General features: G+C 42.8%; 1 protein-coding gene across 1 annotated transcript in view; it reads left to right on the top strand.

Moving 5' to 3' along the window:
* The window catches only part of LOC109895058 (unconventional myosin-Ih), a 46,013-nt gene that overhangs the window by 16,728 nt on the left and 13,244 nt on the right, over positions 1–16,041 (top strand). Inside the window, exons 14-24 of the mRNA XM_020488711.2 lie at positions 5–99; positions 250–296; positions 1,236–1,316; positions 1,595–1,700; positions 1,868–1,985; positions 5,689–5,802; positions 5,892–5,968; positions 6,050–6,118; positions 9,987–10,071; positions 10,285–10,447; positions 10,559–10,642. Of these exons, the coding sequence (XP_020344300.1) occupies positions 5–99; positions 250–296; positions 1,236–1,316; positions 1,595–1,700; positions 1,868–1,985; positions 5,689–5,802; positions 5,892–5,968; positions 6,050–6,118; positions 9,987–10,071; positions 10,285–10,447; positions 10,559–10,642 (1,039 nt within the window). The remainder of the gene's footprint in view (positions 1–4; positions 100–249; positions 297–1,235; positions 1,317–1,594; positions 1,701–1,867; positions 1,986–5,688; positions 5,803–5,891; positions 5,969–6,049; positions 6,119–9,986; positions 10,072–10,284; positions 10,448–10,558; positions 10,643–16,041) is intronic.

The raw sequence follows: 16,041 nt of genomic DNA, 5'->3' as shown, positions 1-16,041 counted from the left end.
GCAGGCACAAGCTGGCTGACAAGAAGACACGTAAGACGCTGGAGAGGGGCAACTTTCGCCTTCTGCATTACGCCGGGGAGGTCACCTACTGTGTTGTGGGTAAGGGAAACCATGGTCTCAGGCCCAGTGGGGGCATTACTCTGCTTCTCAATGTCCCTACATGTCCTACTACTAGATCTCACTGCCACTATCACGTGTCCCTTCTCATTCAGGACACTCTCTCACATGTTGTTATTTGTGTCATCCCAGGGTTCCTCAGCAAAAACAATGACCTGTTATACAGAAACATCAAAGATGTGAGTCTGCAGGTTTCTACTCATGTATTATGTGAGACGAGGAAGGGACTCTTCAATTGGTTCCTTAATTATTTACTCTCCTGTAGACTTATTGTAAATAATAGAGGAGGAGGGGAATGCAGTGAATTTGGCCAATGGGTCTTGAGTATAGACTTGATGGGTGGTGTGTGTGTGTGTGTTTGTGTTTGTGTGTGTGTGTGTGTGTGTGTTTGTGTTTGTGTGTGTGTGTGTGTGTGTGTGTGTGTGTGTGTGTGTGTGTATTTATCCCAAAGAGATCCTATTAAATTACTAGAGGGGCAATGTCATAAACCCATCGAAGTTCCAGAATGGGGGGAAAATGGCAGCCATATTGGTCAGGGAGAAATCCAAACTAGTCTAATTGGAATAAATGGCAGGAGAGGCATAATCCTGATTTTACTTATGCAGGAAAATGAAAGTAAGGCATGTGATATCAGAAATGGTGTAATATAATTATTGTCAATCTAAAATATTGTAATATAATTATAAATACAGTTTATATGGGTATTATACAAATGTACTGTATAAATAGCCTCTATGTATATATGTAAACACACCATAAATGACTACATTTGTGCTTTTATATGATACAATATTAGTACTTGTTGCATTTACAACTTGTAGAAGTCCTATCATCAACTGATTTCACCTGAGGACTGACTGCATGGTTCGAATGGAATGTTGGCATATTGGCAGTTAATTAAAAAAAATGTATGGAATCATTCCTCTACAACTGGCTAGCTAACATACAGTGCCGATCAATTCTTCAAATTCTTTATTTTACACAATATCTTATCACAGCACTGGCACCTCCTTGACCAAAAAGGCTGACCTTTATCCAATCATCAGGTTCATGTCCATTCTGTTATTTTAATTCCTAATTCTATTGTTTAACCCCCCCCCCCCTTTCCCTACTCACAGGTTATGAGGCAATCGAAAAATACCATAGTCAGAGAGTGCTTTGCATCAAAGGAGTCGGATGGCAGGCGGCGACCAGAGACGGTGACAGCTCACCAAGTTTTTCTCCCACCTCTTTCCCATCTGTCCCCCTGAAGTCACGATTACATTGTTTCTTTCCCTGTACATTGCCTCAATAGTATAACATATTAAATATAGCATGGCTGTATGGGGACATACCGTTCTCAGAATTACTAATAACTGAGAAAAGCAATAGATTGCTCTGTGTTTAAATTAGATTATTTATTGTCCCCATAAACAACACTAACTTGTAAAAGCAGTCTGCTAGAACTGACACTGATTCCAGGCCTGTTTCTCTGTAGGTTGCTAGCCAGTTTAAGAGCAGTCTGCTGGGACTGACAGACATCCTCATGTCTAAGGAGCCCTGGTATGTGCGCTGCCTCAAATCTAACGAGTCCCAACAGCCAGGTGAGAGACCCTCTGACCTCCACCACATCTTCACCAGCCGGTGGCACTTCCAAACTGCAAAACGGCAACCTGTCAACTGTGTTTATAAAGCAATTTCTCCTTCTTTCTTTCTCTTTTGCCCTCTGTCTTTCTCTCCTTTTGTGTGCACGCGCGCACACGCACAACAGGGCAGTTTGACGACGTGCTAGTTCGGCACCAAGTGAAGTACCTGGGGCTGATGGAACACCTTAGGGTCAGACGGGCAGGTTTTGCATACCGATGCCGCTATGACGTTTTTCTGCAGAGGTAGGACAATAGAACTTATTGCTTTAGCAGACCACATTGATTACTTTGTAGAGGGAGGAATTTCAGCCTATGATTTTGCCTTCACATGAGCTGTTGATATTAGGGGCCTGGTCCAAAAATTGCATCCACCTCCCAAACGTAAAAAATATTTTCACATGACCCTGCTCTTGTACAGTAAAATAAATTGCACACCATCCCCCCCTCATAGAATGAACTCAAAATAAGTCAGATGTTCAACATTGTGATGCCATATTTATAATTATATATATATGCAACAAATCTTCCACCAAAAGATTTATGTCAATGCAGCACACAACCATTGAACAAAGCATACTGACTTCGGCAACTTCAATATCATGGCTTGCGTTAACACCACAATAAATAGACTATGTCAATCTTGACCAACAGAAAAAACATCCCTCCCTACCATGTAGGTTCTACCCAGTATTGAATGTCATTGAACGTTTTGGTGTTTTGTTCATCAAATGGCCACTGCACAGTTTAGATTGATTGAATGGTTATATGTCAGTAAAAAAAAAACTGTTGTGGAATTACCACCAGGGATACCTGAAGTCAATTGTAACAAGTGCGCTGAGAGTCGGGAAGCAAGTACAGGGAGCGAGCGTTTTAATAAATAAACAAAACCATAAACACAACAATAAACGCAAAACACAAACAACGCATCGACATGAAACAGAGTCAACTCTAGGCATACTGATGGTTTTGTCACAAAAAATGTTGCGTAAGTATAGCAACTATTCCCACTCTGCTATTAGCATGTGCGTTCTAGTCAACAGCTCGCAGATACAGTGCTGGTTAGCCTACTACATGATGTGATTATTATGGACAAAAATTATTTTTATTTATCAAACGGCAGCCAAACATCAATCATCAGCCGCGTCCTCAGAGAATGCGCAGACCAGATGGCTGGAGTGTTTCCGGACATATTCAATCTCTCCCTATCCCAGTCTGTTGCCCCCACTTGCTTCAAGATGTCCACCGTTTTCCTGTACCGAAGAAAGCAAAAGGTAACTGAACTAAATGACTACTTCTGTCATCATTAAGTGCTTTGAGAGGCTTGTTAAAGAGCATATCAACTCCACCTTACCCGACACCCTAGCACCACTGCAATTTGCATACCGCCTCAAAAGATCCACGGATGATGCAATCGCCATTGCACTGCACACTGCCCTATCCCATCTGGACAAGAGGAATACCTATGTATGAATGCTGTTCATTGACTACAGCTCAGCCTTCAACAACATAGTACCCTCCAAGCTCATCATTAAGCTCGGGGACCTGGGTCTGAACCCCGCCCTGTGCAACTGTGTCCTGGACTTCCTGACAGGCCGCCCCCAGGTGGTGAAGGTAGACAACAACACCAATGGCGCATGCTCAGCCCTCTCCTGTACTCCCGGTTTACCCATGACTGCGTGGCCACGCACACCCGAGCCACGGACCGCCATCATCCAGAAGGCTAGGTCAGTACAGGTGCATCAAAGCTGGGCCTGAGAGACTGAAAAACAGCTTCTATCTCAAGGCCATCAGACTGTTAAATAGCCATCACTACCCAGCCTCCACCCAGCACCCTGCCATGAACTTAGTCACTGTCTCTAGACGGCTACCACCCGGTTACTCATTTGTGCACCTTAGAGGCTGCTGCCCTATGTACATAGACATGGGACACAGGTCACTTTAATAATGTTTACATACTGTTTTACCCATTTCATATGTATATACTGTATTCTAGTCAAGTCCATCCTATTCAACCATTGCTGTACATGTACTATTCTACACATGTATTCTTCAGATATACTATATATTCTATCCACATGATGGCCATAATGTCTATACATCCCATCACATATACATGTATATACTGTGTGTGTGTATATATATATATATATATATATATATATACACTGGAATCCGACATTGCTCGTCCTAATGTTTCTACATTTCTTCTATAACATGTGTATGTGACCAATACAATTTGATTTGATTTGATTTGATTCATTTCGCCTGAACCCTCGATATTTATTGAAAGGAACATAAAGCTCATCACCGTGCACTTTCATCACCTTGTGAAGTTCATCATAACTTAATTAATCTGTAGCCTAAAAAACTGCATGCTTTCCCATGATGTCGTGACATGTTTTATCTACATGTACCCTCTTAGACAAAGGTTTCCAAAAGGGTTATTCGGCTGTCCCTATAGGAGAACCCTTTTTGATTCCTGAGAGAACCCTTTCTGATTTCACGTAGAAACCTTTTGGGTTCCATGGAGAAACCTCTGTGGAAAGGGTCCTACATGGAACTCAAAATGGTTCTAGCTGGAACCGAAAGGGTTCTACCTGGAACCAAAAAGGGTTCTTCAAAAGGTTTCTCCTATGAGGACAGCCGAAGAACCCTTTTAGGTTCAAGATAGCACCTTTTTTCCTAAGAGTGTACTTTACTCGCATAAAAATGTTGGATGGAACCTGGTTAATGTGAAGCCATTTTGAGGATGCTGGAATTATATTTTGGACAAACGCGTGCATGCCTATGGGAGACTTTTGAAGTAGCCTAATCCCTTATCAGATTAAAACATTGTGAATATTTGTACCACATATAAAAGGTAATACATTTTAAAAGTTAAATTATACTGTAAATATTTAGGCTGTATTAAAGCGTTAGGCCATTCCTCGTGCACCTAGAACCTATGTTTCCACGTTATTATAGGACGACATGGGAGACTGATGATCTGCAACAGACAGCGCATCAGTATCAGAATTAAAAATACAGCGACTGGCCTGCTACTGTGTCTTTCTAAACCTTATAAACTGCCGAGAGGAGATCCACAACTGATCCAAATGGAATGAAACATTAAAATCAATGCCTTTGCCAAGTTATATTTTCACTGCAGCCTAGTGTATCATTTTGTACACTTGAAAACAGTAATACAATTATTCATTGCATTGTGGTGTTGTTGGCTAGTCTAGCTAGGATAATTGTATTGTCCCTAAGCAAGATCTACAGGGGAGCTTTCTGATCTGCGTGTCTCATGTCTTCACTGTTCTTTCATGCACAATAATGCAGCTGGCCTCTACACTGTCTATCAGCTATTCCTATTTGTTATTGTGGATTCATATTGAAAACTGATGCTGCTTTGAATGCTTTTATATGTGGTATAATTGCTTGTTAGGCTATTGCATATCTTGACAAATGATCCACCTACAACTACATATGTCACCATGACAGTTAGACGGGAAGACTATTACTGATCTGTGGTACTGTAAAAGTTAGTGTGTAGAAAAGTGTAGTGCATAAGGGAAGTACCAAAACACATTGATATGGTGGAGGCACATGCAAGCAGATAAGGAAATGTGACTATGTGTAAGTTATAAACAAAAAATGATATGGTAAAACCTGCTAAAGACTGAATGCAAACATAAGGAAAAAATGCACTACCCTCCCCTGCGCCCAATAAAAAAAACACACAACACTCCCTAAAGTAAAGAAAAAAGTTTGACAACCATCCCCTATTTTTACAATTTCTACCTGTCCATTATTATTTATTTTTTATTGTGTCCCCTTGGGGAAATTTGTCTTGTGTCTCAACACAAACAAGCACAGGTATTACATTCAGTACAACATACTGTAGAGCATTAGGCCTACTCCATCTAGGTCTAGGACAATGAGGTGATGTGTGATCCATGTCCAGATACAAGCCCCTATGCCCAGCCACCTGGCCCTATTGGAGAGGAGTGGCTGCAGAAGGAGTGGAAGTGCTGGTGCAGCACCTAGGATACCTGCCAGATGAGTACAAAATGGGCAGGTGAGAGCAGCTAACCAGTGTGGGCAACTCATTTCTCCTTGACTAAATTGGTTCATACAGACCTCTGTTACCTTTCCATTTCACTTTAGAACCAAGATATTTATCCGCCACCCCAGGACACTTTTTGCTACAGAGGATGCCTTTGAGGTCTGCAAACATGATCTTGGTAAGGACAGGAAAACTAAGATAAATCAAGAGGTTTTATTTATTTGCATAGAGATTTTAATATTACTCATTGATATTACAGCATCAAGGATTCAGGCCCAGTACAAGGCATACTGGCAAAAAGGACAATTCAGAAGACAGAAAGAAGCCGGTAAGTGACTGCTAAGCTACATGATGTGGTCCTCTGTAGCCATTGTTGGGGAAGCTACTCGAAAAATATAGTTTACCAAGCTACCAATTACTTCACACTAGAAGACATTAAGCTACACTAAAGCTACCCTTAAAGGGCAAGTCTGCCACTTTTCAACCTCATTTTCATCATCTCCAGCACCAAACCAGTGTCTACATATGTGAAAACAGTGCATTTCTATGATCTGTGGTAAAACAAAATATAAGAAGAAATTATTACAATTTAAAAAAAAAAGATTTTCAAAAGCTGCAAGAGTTTCTAGCCAAAGGGAGGGTCTTTTCTTGCTCCTCACATCACTGCGAATCTCATAGTGTTTTAAAATAACTGTTCATCTTTAATGATGTCATCGGGTAGAACATTATAACTTCTACAAAACGTAGAACTGTGCCGTTGTGAAAATATGTTGACACTGGTATTGTGCTGGAGGTAATGAAAATGAGGTTGAAAAGTGGTGGAGTTGCACTTTAAGAAAAACGTTGAAAAAGTCATTCACTACATCCAAACTACTCCATCGTGAAAAATTATATATCATAGACTACAAATCGGAAGAACAGATCAATTTAGGTTCATATGTTAGCAGAGGGGTTAAAATGGCAAAAAAGTAATTGACTACTGAAAATATTACCGAGATTTGAATTAGGTTCAACTACCACTAAGCTACTGTAAAATGTAGTTAAATTACTAGTTGAACTACATGTAGTTCACTATTCCCAAACACTGCCTGTAGCTCAGTTGGTAGAGCATGGTGCTTGCAACACCAGTATAGTGGGTTTGATTCCCAGGACCATCCACATATAAAAACAAAATGGATGCACGCACGACTGTAAGTTACTTTGAATAAAAGTGTCTGCTAAATGGCATATATTTATTAAATATACACTGAACAAAAATATAAATGCGACATGTAAAGCGTTGTTCCCATGTTTCATGAGCTGAAATAAAAGATCCCCAAAATTGTCCATATGCACAAAAAGCTTATTTTGTGCACAAATTTGTTTACATTACTGTTAGTGAGCATTTCTCCTTTGCCAAGATAATACATCCAACTGACAGGTGTGGCATATCAAGAAGCTGATTAAACAGCAGGATCATTACACAGGTGCACCTTGTGCTGGGGAGAATAAAAGGCCACTCTAAATTGTGCAGTTTTGTCACACAACACAATGCCACAGATGTCTCAAGCCTTGAGGGAATGTGCAGTTGGCATGCTGATTGCAGGAATGTCCACCAGAGCTGTTGCCAGAGCTGTTGCCACTTTATCAATGGCAATTTGAATTCACAGAGATACCGTGACGAGATCCTGAGGCCCATTGTCATTCCATTCATCTGACACCATCACCTTGTGTTTCAGCATGATAATGCCCCATGTCTCAAGGATCTGTACACAATTCATGAAAACTGAAAATGTTCCAGTTCTTCCATGGCCTGCATACTCACCAGACATGTTGAGCATGTTTGGGATGCTCTGTATCGACGTGTACGACAGCGTGTTCCAATTCCCACCAATATCCAGCAACTTCCCACAGCCATTGAAGAGAAGTGGGAAAACATTTCACAGGCCACAATCAACAGCCTGATCAACTCTATGCGAAGGAGATATGTCACGCTGCATGAGGCAAATGGTAGTCACACCAGATACTGACTGGTTTTCTGACTACTTTTTTAAAAAGGTATCTGCGACCAACAGATGCATATCTGTTGTCACGTTCTGACCCTAGTATTTGTGTTATTTGTTTGTTTGAATTGGTCAGGACGTGAGTTGGGTGGGCATTCTATGTTTTGTGTTTCTAGGTTGGTTTTCTGTGTTCAGCCTAGTATGGTTCTCAATCAGAGGCAGGTGTCGTTAGTTGTCTCTGATTGAGAATCATACTTAGGTAGCCTGGGTTTCACTGTTTGTTTGTGGGTGATTGTTTCCGTGTCTGTGTTTTACACCACACGGTACTGTTTTCGGTTATTCATTTTAACATTTGTTTTTGTAAATTGAAGTGTTCAGTTTGGATTTATTATTAAATAAGATGAACACAAACCACGCTGCGCTTTGGTCCTCTCCTTCAACGGAAGAAAACCCTTACAGAATCACCCACCAACCAAGGACCAAGCGGCGTGGTAAATAGCAGCAGCAACAGGGGCTCAAGACTCCTGGACGTGGGAGGAAATCCTTGACGGGAGAGGAACCTGGGAAAAGCCAGGGGAGTGTCGCCGCCCCAAGGAGCAGCAGAAGCAACAGCAGCAGCAATGGGAGAGGCAGCACTATTTGGAGAAATGGACTTGGGAGGAGATCCTAGACGGGAAAGGACCCTGGGCAGAGTCAGGGGAATATTGCCGCCCCAAAGCCGAGCTGGAGGCAGCGAAAGCAGAGAGGCGGCATTATGAGGAGCTAGCACGGCAGAGCGGACAGATTGGAGGAGAGTGAACAGATGGGCGATGAGGAGACACTTGAGGAGGTGTTAATAGAATTGGAGGAGAGTGAAGAGCGAGAGCAGTTGATTTGGCGTAGTATGCAAGGCATTCGCCCTGAGGTGCGTGTCCCCAGCCCGGTACCACCAGTGCCGGCACCCCGCACCAGGCTGTCTCTCCGTCCCATCAATACAGGTGGTCCCGCCTGTCTGGCGCTACCAGAGCTTCCGCCCCTCAGTCCAGAGCCCCTCTGTCCAGCGCTGCCAGAGCCTTCCTCCTCTCCAGCGCTGCCGGAGTCTCCCGCCTGTCCGGCGCTGCCAGAGCTTCCGCCCCTCAGTCCAGAGGCGCCAGAGCCCCTCTGTCCAGCGCTGCCAGAGCTTTCCTCTCCAGCGCTGCTGGAGTCTCCAGTCTGCCCAGCGCTGCGTGAGCTGCCTCTCAGTCCTGAGCTATATCTCAGTCCTGAGCTATATCTCAGTCCTGCGCTACCCCTTAAGTCCAGAGGTGTCCCTCAGTCCGGTGGGCCTGTTTAGGGTTCCCAGGTCAGGGTCGCGGGGCAAGGGTCGCCGTTCCCAGGAGACCACAGAGGCGGACTAAGACTATGGTGGAGTGGGGTCCAGCACCAGAGCCGCCACCGCGGACAGATGCCCATCCAGACCCTCCCCTATAGGTTCAGGTTTTGCGGCCGGAGTCCGCACCTTGGGAGGGGGGTACTGTCACGTTCTGACCCTAGTATTTGTTTGAATTGGTCAGGACGTGAGTTGGGTGGGTATTCTATGTCTTGTGTTTCTAGGTTGGTTTTCTGTGTTCGGCCTAGTATGGTTCTCAATCAGAGGCAGGTGTCGTTAGTTGTTTCTGAGAATCATACTTAGGTAGCCTGGGTTTCATTGTTTGTTTGTGGGTGATTGGGTCTGTGTTTTACACCACACGGTACTGTTTTCGGTTTTGGTTATTCACGTTACGTTTATTGTTTTTGTATGGAGTGTTCAGTTTGTGTCTTAAATAAACAACAGTGGACACTTACCACGCCGCATATTGGTCCTCCTATCCTTCTCGCTTCTCCTCTTCAGACGAAGAGGAGGAAATCCATTACATCTATATTCACAGTCATCTGAAATCCATAGATTAGGGCCTAATGGATTTATTTAAATTGACTGATTTCCTTATACAATCTGTAACTCAGTCAAATCTTTTCAATTGTTGCATGTAGAGTTTATATTTTTGTTCAGTGTATTATGTGTGTAACATGATATAGGATAAATGGTAAATTTTTTGGAGAGCAGGAACATTGTAGACAAGCTGTATATGAATTTCGCTGGCCATGGAAACAGAATGGAGTAGTCTGAACTAAAACTAAATATACAGAGACATTCAATGAGTTCACCGTTCTCTCCATTTTTTTATTAAGAGACCTGTTGTGTCATGTGATCCTTAGCCACCAAGATTGAGACTTGCTGGCGAGGAGTACAAGCCAGGAAAGCGAAAGGGAGGAGACAATGGGCTGTCAAGGTCATCAAGAAGTAAGATGGAGGACGAGGTTATATCTTCAGGCTCTAGCACTACAATGTTGACCCATCAACCAAAATTACATAACCTCGTTTATAGTCTAGACTCTAGACTATGTCATAGTTTAGGTCCATAGTGGATTGAAGCCTATCATTTCCTAGCACAGTCACAGAAGACAGAGGGCAGTGTTACAAATACATGACCAATTTGATCATTTTCTATCCCAGGTTTATTAAAGGATACATGGCCAGAGGGGAGGCAAAGACCACCGATAACTCAGAATACCTGGCCTTTGTCAGACAGAACTACCTAAACAGGCTGAAAGACAATCTCCCCAAAATGGTTCTGGATAAAACCAGCTGGCTAACCCCTCCACCGGTATTGACGGAGGTATGTATTGACATTGGAATTAAATTACATTGAATTGAGGATGGCTATTTTGCTTAAAGGGGAAGTTCAGTGAAACTTGGCTGTGGAACTGTGCTTGCTCTACTTGTACAGACCTCAGAGATCCTACGTCAGCTCCACATGCGTCTCATGGTGAGGAAGTATATCAGAGGTATCACTGCACAACAGAAAGCACAGGTAAAACCATAATTATTCCTTCATTTTCCATTTTTACCCAATGAGTCCCACCATCACGCCAGTCTTGAATTAGGACCAGAAGTTGAAAGAATACTGAAATATCCTACTCAAGTAGATGTACTGTTACTATGTATAATGACAATTTACTTAAGTAGAAGTAAAACTGCTGGTGTGCGACTCTGTGGGTTAGCTAAAAAACTAGCTTGCTAGTTAGCGACATCATGTGCTAGCTATCACACGGTGTTTCTCCAGCCTGCGGTGTACCGGACTAGCTGGCTAAACTAGCACACGGTGTCCTTTGCTCCTGCCGTCGTTAACAGAACTGCAGGAAAATCAAATCAAAGTTTATTTGTCACGTGCGCCGAATACAACAGGTGTAAACCTTACAGTGAAATGCTTACTTACAGGCTCTAACCAATGGTGCCAAAAAAAAGGTGCGTGTGTGTGTGTGTGTGTAGATAAGTAAAGAAATAAAACAACAGTAGCAAGACATTTGAAAAAAGAGTAGCAAGGCTACATACACCTGTTAGTCAGGCTTATTGAGGTAGTATGTACATGTAGGTATCGATAAAGTGATGAACAGGGAGTAGCAGAAGTGTAAAAAGAGGGGTTGGCAGGTGGTGGGACACAATGCAGATAGCCCGGTTAGCCAATGTGCGGGAGCACTGGTTGGTCGGGCCAATTGAGGTTGAATGTACATGGATGTATGGTTAAAGTGACTATGCATATAAGATAAACAGAGAGTAGCAGCAGCGTAAAAGAGGGGTTGGGGGGGAACACAATGCAAATAGTCCGGGTAAACATTGGTTACCTGTTCAGAAGTCTTATGGCTTGGGGGTAAAAATTGTTGAGAAGCCTTTTTGTCCTAGACTTGGCACTCCGGTACCGCTTGCCATGCGGTAGTAGAGAGAACAGTCTATGACTGGGGTGGCTGGAGTCTTTGACAATTTTTAGGGCCTTCCTCTGACACTGCCTGGTGTAGAGGTCCTGGATGGCCGAAAGCTTTGTCCCAGTGATGTACAGGGCTGTACGCACTACCCTCTGAAGTGCCTTGCGGTCGGAGGCCGAGCAATTGCCGTACCAGGCAGTGATGCAACCAGTCATGCTCTCGATGTTGCAGCTGTAGAACTTTTTGAGGATCTCAGGATCCATGCCAAATCTGTGCCCGACAGGCTGGGACGAAGGTCACTGTCTACCGGTGTACAGCTAGCTAGCTACAGTTGTCCCCCCGCCCTTTCTTCTGTGGGGTTTATCGGCGGATGCCATCCAACGTTATTGTGCATTAACGCCACCTACTATACTGGAGCGCCCCCCCTGCCTCCCATCTGTCCTAGCATAAACATTGACCAATAGAAGTATAAAGAGGGGTTCCTGCAGATGCAGGAATGCCAACATGCAGGAATGGCCCGAATTGCAGGCCGCAATTGCACCCTTCTTAATCTGGGGAGTGCCAGGGCACACTGGACATACCCAAAAGATTTGATGTCAAATTAGCTCTAAAGGCAACAACAAAACCTCATGGAAATGCAACAAATAACAATTAACCAAATGCGGTGTGCGCCTGTGACTCTAGTGACGAGGGGAGCAGGGAGGGGGGAGAGAGAGCAACCAAGTCGACTTGCACTGGTAGATTAAAGGGTTCTCCACAGTGATTTAAGTCTTTTTATTTTTATTTATCCTTTATTTAACTAGGCAAGTCAGTTAAGAACAAATTCTTATTTACAATGACGGCCTACCAGAAGGAAAAAGGCCCCTGGTGGGATGGGGGCTGGGATATTATTATATATATTTTTAAATATATAAATATAGGACAAAACACACATCACGATAAGAGAGACAACACAACACTACATAAAGAGAGACCTAAGACAACAACGTAGCAAGGCAGCAACCCATGACAACACAGCATGGTAGCAAAACAACATGACAACAACATGGTAGCATCATAACAGACAACAGCACAGAGGGCAAGAAGATAGAGACAACAATACATCACGCAAAGCAGCCACAACTGTCGGTAAGAGTGTTCATGATTGAGTCTTTGAATGAAGAGATTGAGATAAAAACTGTCCAGTTTGAGTGTTTGTTTCAGCTCGTTCCAGTCGCTAGCTGCAGCAAACTGAAAAGAGGAGCGACCCAGAGATGTGTGTGCTTTGGGGACCTTTAACAGAAAGTGACTGGCAGAACGGGTGTTGTATGTGGAGGATGAGGGCTGCATTAGATATCTCAGATAGGGGGGAGTGAGGCCTAAGAGGGTTTTATAAATAAGCATCAACCAGTGTGTCTTGTGACGGGTATACAGAGATGTCCATTTTACAGAGGAGAATAGAGTGCAGTGATGTGTCCTATAAGGAGCATTGGTAGCAAATCTGATGGTAGAATGATAAAGAACATCTAGCCGCCCGAGAGCACCCTGACCTGTCGATCTATAAATTGTCTCCGTAATTTAGCATGGGTAGAATGGTCATCTGAATCAATGTTAGTTTGGCAGCTGGGTTGACAGAGGAGCGAATGCGATAGAGGAAATCAAGTCTAGATTTAACATTAGCCTGCAGCTCTGATATGTGCTGAGAGAAGGACAGTGTACCATCTAGCCATACTCCCGAGTGCTTGTATGAGGTGACTACCTCAAGCTCTAAACCCTCAGAGGTAGTAATCACACCTGTGGGGAGAGGGGCATTCTTCTTACCAAACCACATGACAGTTGTTTTGGAGGTGTTCAGAACAACGTTAAGGGTAGAGAAAGCTTGTTGGACACTAAGAAAGCTTTGTTGTAGACCGTTTGACAGAAAATCCGGGGAGGGGACAGCTGTGTATAAGACTGTATCATCTGAATATAAATGGATGAGAGAGCTTCCTACTGCCTGAGCTATGTTGTTGATGTAAATTGAGAAGAGAGTGGGGCCTAGGATCGAGCCTTGGGGTACACCCTTGGTGATAGGCAGTGGCTGAGACAGCAGATGTTCTAACTTTATACACTGCACTCTTTGAGGCAGTTAGCAAACCAGGCCAAAGACCCCCTCAGAGATACCAATACTCCGTAGCCGGCCCACAAGAATGGAATGGTCTACCGTATCAAAAGCTTTGGCCAAGTCAATAAAAATAGCAGCACAACATTGATTAGAATCAAGGACAATGGTGACATCATTGAGGACCTTTAAGGTTCCAGTGACACATCCATAACCTGAGCGGAAACCAGAGTGCATACTAGAGAGAATACTATAGATATCAAGAAAGCCAGTCAGTTGATTATTGCTAAGTTTTTCCAACACTTTTGATAGACAAGGCAAAATATAAATAGGTCTATAATGCAATTGCCAAATGAAATTCTTGAGGTGGAGTAACTCTGCAAGATCAAGGTCGAATTATGGGCTGAACCTGTTTTTAGTTCTCATTTTCTTTATGGGGGTGTGTTTGATAACAATAACACTGAAAATATCAAAAAAAGAAAGTCCAAGTGTCTTCAACAGAGGGGATGAAGCTGATTCTATATCATTTTAGAGGCCAGTTCATGAAGGAAGGCTTGCTCATTAATGTTTTTTAGCAAGCATCTATGACAAATCAGGACATGTCATTTCACTGAGCAGCCATTACAAACAAAGGCTGTAAAACAGTGATCACTAAGGTCATTACTGAAAACACCAGACTGATAACTGTCAGGATTATTTGTGAGGGTAACATTGAGGAGTGTAGCCTTTTCTGGATGTTTGGAGTCATACCTTGTGGGATTGGTAATAATCTGAGAAAGATTTAGGGAGTCCCATTGCTTTAGAACTTGGTCAGGTGGATATAAGTATGTCCCAGTTCAGGTCACCTAACATGACAAATTCAGACTTAGTGTAAGGGGCCAGGAGAGATTTTAGGGTAGGTAGGGTACAGGCCGGTGCTGATGGAGGACGATAGCACTCAGCAATAGTCAACAAAGAGCTATTTGAAAGTTTAATGCTTAGAATCTAATTGTTTGGGGACAGACTTGTTGGAGACAACCGAGGACTGAAGGTGATCCTTGGTAAAGAGTACCACTCCCCCACATTTGGAAGATCTGTCTTGCCGAAAAAGGTTATAACCAGAAAGGTTAACATCAGTGTTCAAAACACTTTTCCTTAACTACGTCTCAGTAATGACCAACACATCTGGATTGGAGCTGTGAACCCATACTTTCAATTGATCCATTTTAGGTAATAAGCTTCTAGTGTTAACGTGCAGAAAACCCAGAATTTTACGAGAGCAGAATCAGTGAAGCATATATCAGAGCACAAGTCAGAATTGGGTCTTGCAACAGTAGATGGGCCAGGGTGTACATGCACATTTCCAGATATCATCAGAAGTAATACAATCAAGGCACGGCAGAAGACAGGGAGACCTATGCAGCGCTGATTTATCTGAATGTGCATTAGATGGCAACAAGATCATATTGTACAGCAATTTCATTAGGTAACATGAATACAAAGCTGGCGAGAGGTGGTTAGAATAGGAGCTATGGAGTGTTCCAAAGATTCTGCTGCACAAAAGTATGTAGAACTTCAGGACTACACAAGCAAAGCTCCTTTGGATCCGTCACGGATCCGTTGACTGTGTGGAGCCCTTAATTTATGGTTAGATATTTATAATCTCATTTGAGGAGATAGTACCAGTCTTGACCACATCAAACCAAAATAAGCTAGCTACACTAGCTAGCCAGCTAGCTAACGTTAGCTAGGCTAATTGAGACTAGCTACATAACTTTAACTGTGTGCTTTCTCCACTCCATTCAGAATATTAAGTAGCAGCCCATTGTTGGCTCTTGATGTGGTAGCCATTCCTTCTCATTTAACTTTTAGTTCTGTTATTATATTTCCATCTTCCATTGATTAGCCTAGATATCTAATAAATTGCCACATGGAGGCTCTAGCTCTATAGACAGGTTAGCTGACAACGTCACGAAAACAATGCTTCAATGGGGCAGAAATCCTGTGTTGTGATTCTTGGTGGCCAGATAGCTAGCAACAATGACAAGAAGCTGCCATGTGGGGAATGGTAGGTGGATAGTTTCAGTTAGTTTTATCTTGTTATTGATACCATGTCTTGTTTTGAGGTGTTTCGACACATCTACACTAATATTATTAAAATTAGCTAGGTAGCTAACCTAGCTAAAACTATGAAATAACACATATGGAATGATGTAGTAACCAAAAAAGTGTTAAACAAATCAAAATATATTTGAGATTCTTCAAAGTAGCCACTCTTTGCCTTGATGACAGCGTTGCACACTATTTTTTTGCCTGTTTTGCATATTATTTTGGCATTAATACGTGTCATATCAGTTTACAAACAATGTAAAATAATATATATCATTCAGTTAATAAAGCTGCTTACACACACATTCTCTTTTTTGTTTTCTTGAGTAAGGCAGCTCTGAA

Source organism: Oncorhynchus kisutch, linkage group LG8 (genome assembly GCF_002021735.2).
Source record: "Oncorhynchus kisutch isolate 150728-3 linkage group LG8, Okis_V2, whole genome shotgun sequence".
NCBI classification, from domain to species: Eukaryota; Metazoa; Chordata; class Actinopteri; order Salmoniformes; family Salmonidae; genus Oncorhynchus; species Oncorhynchus kisutch.
This window is presented reverse-complemented; position numbering and strand designations above follow the sequence as displayed.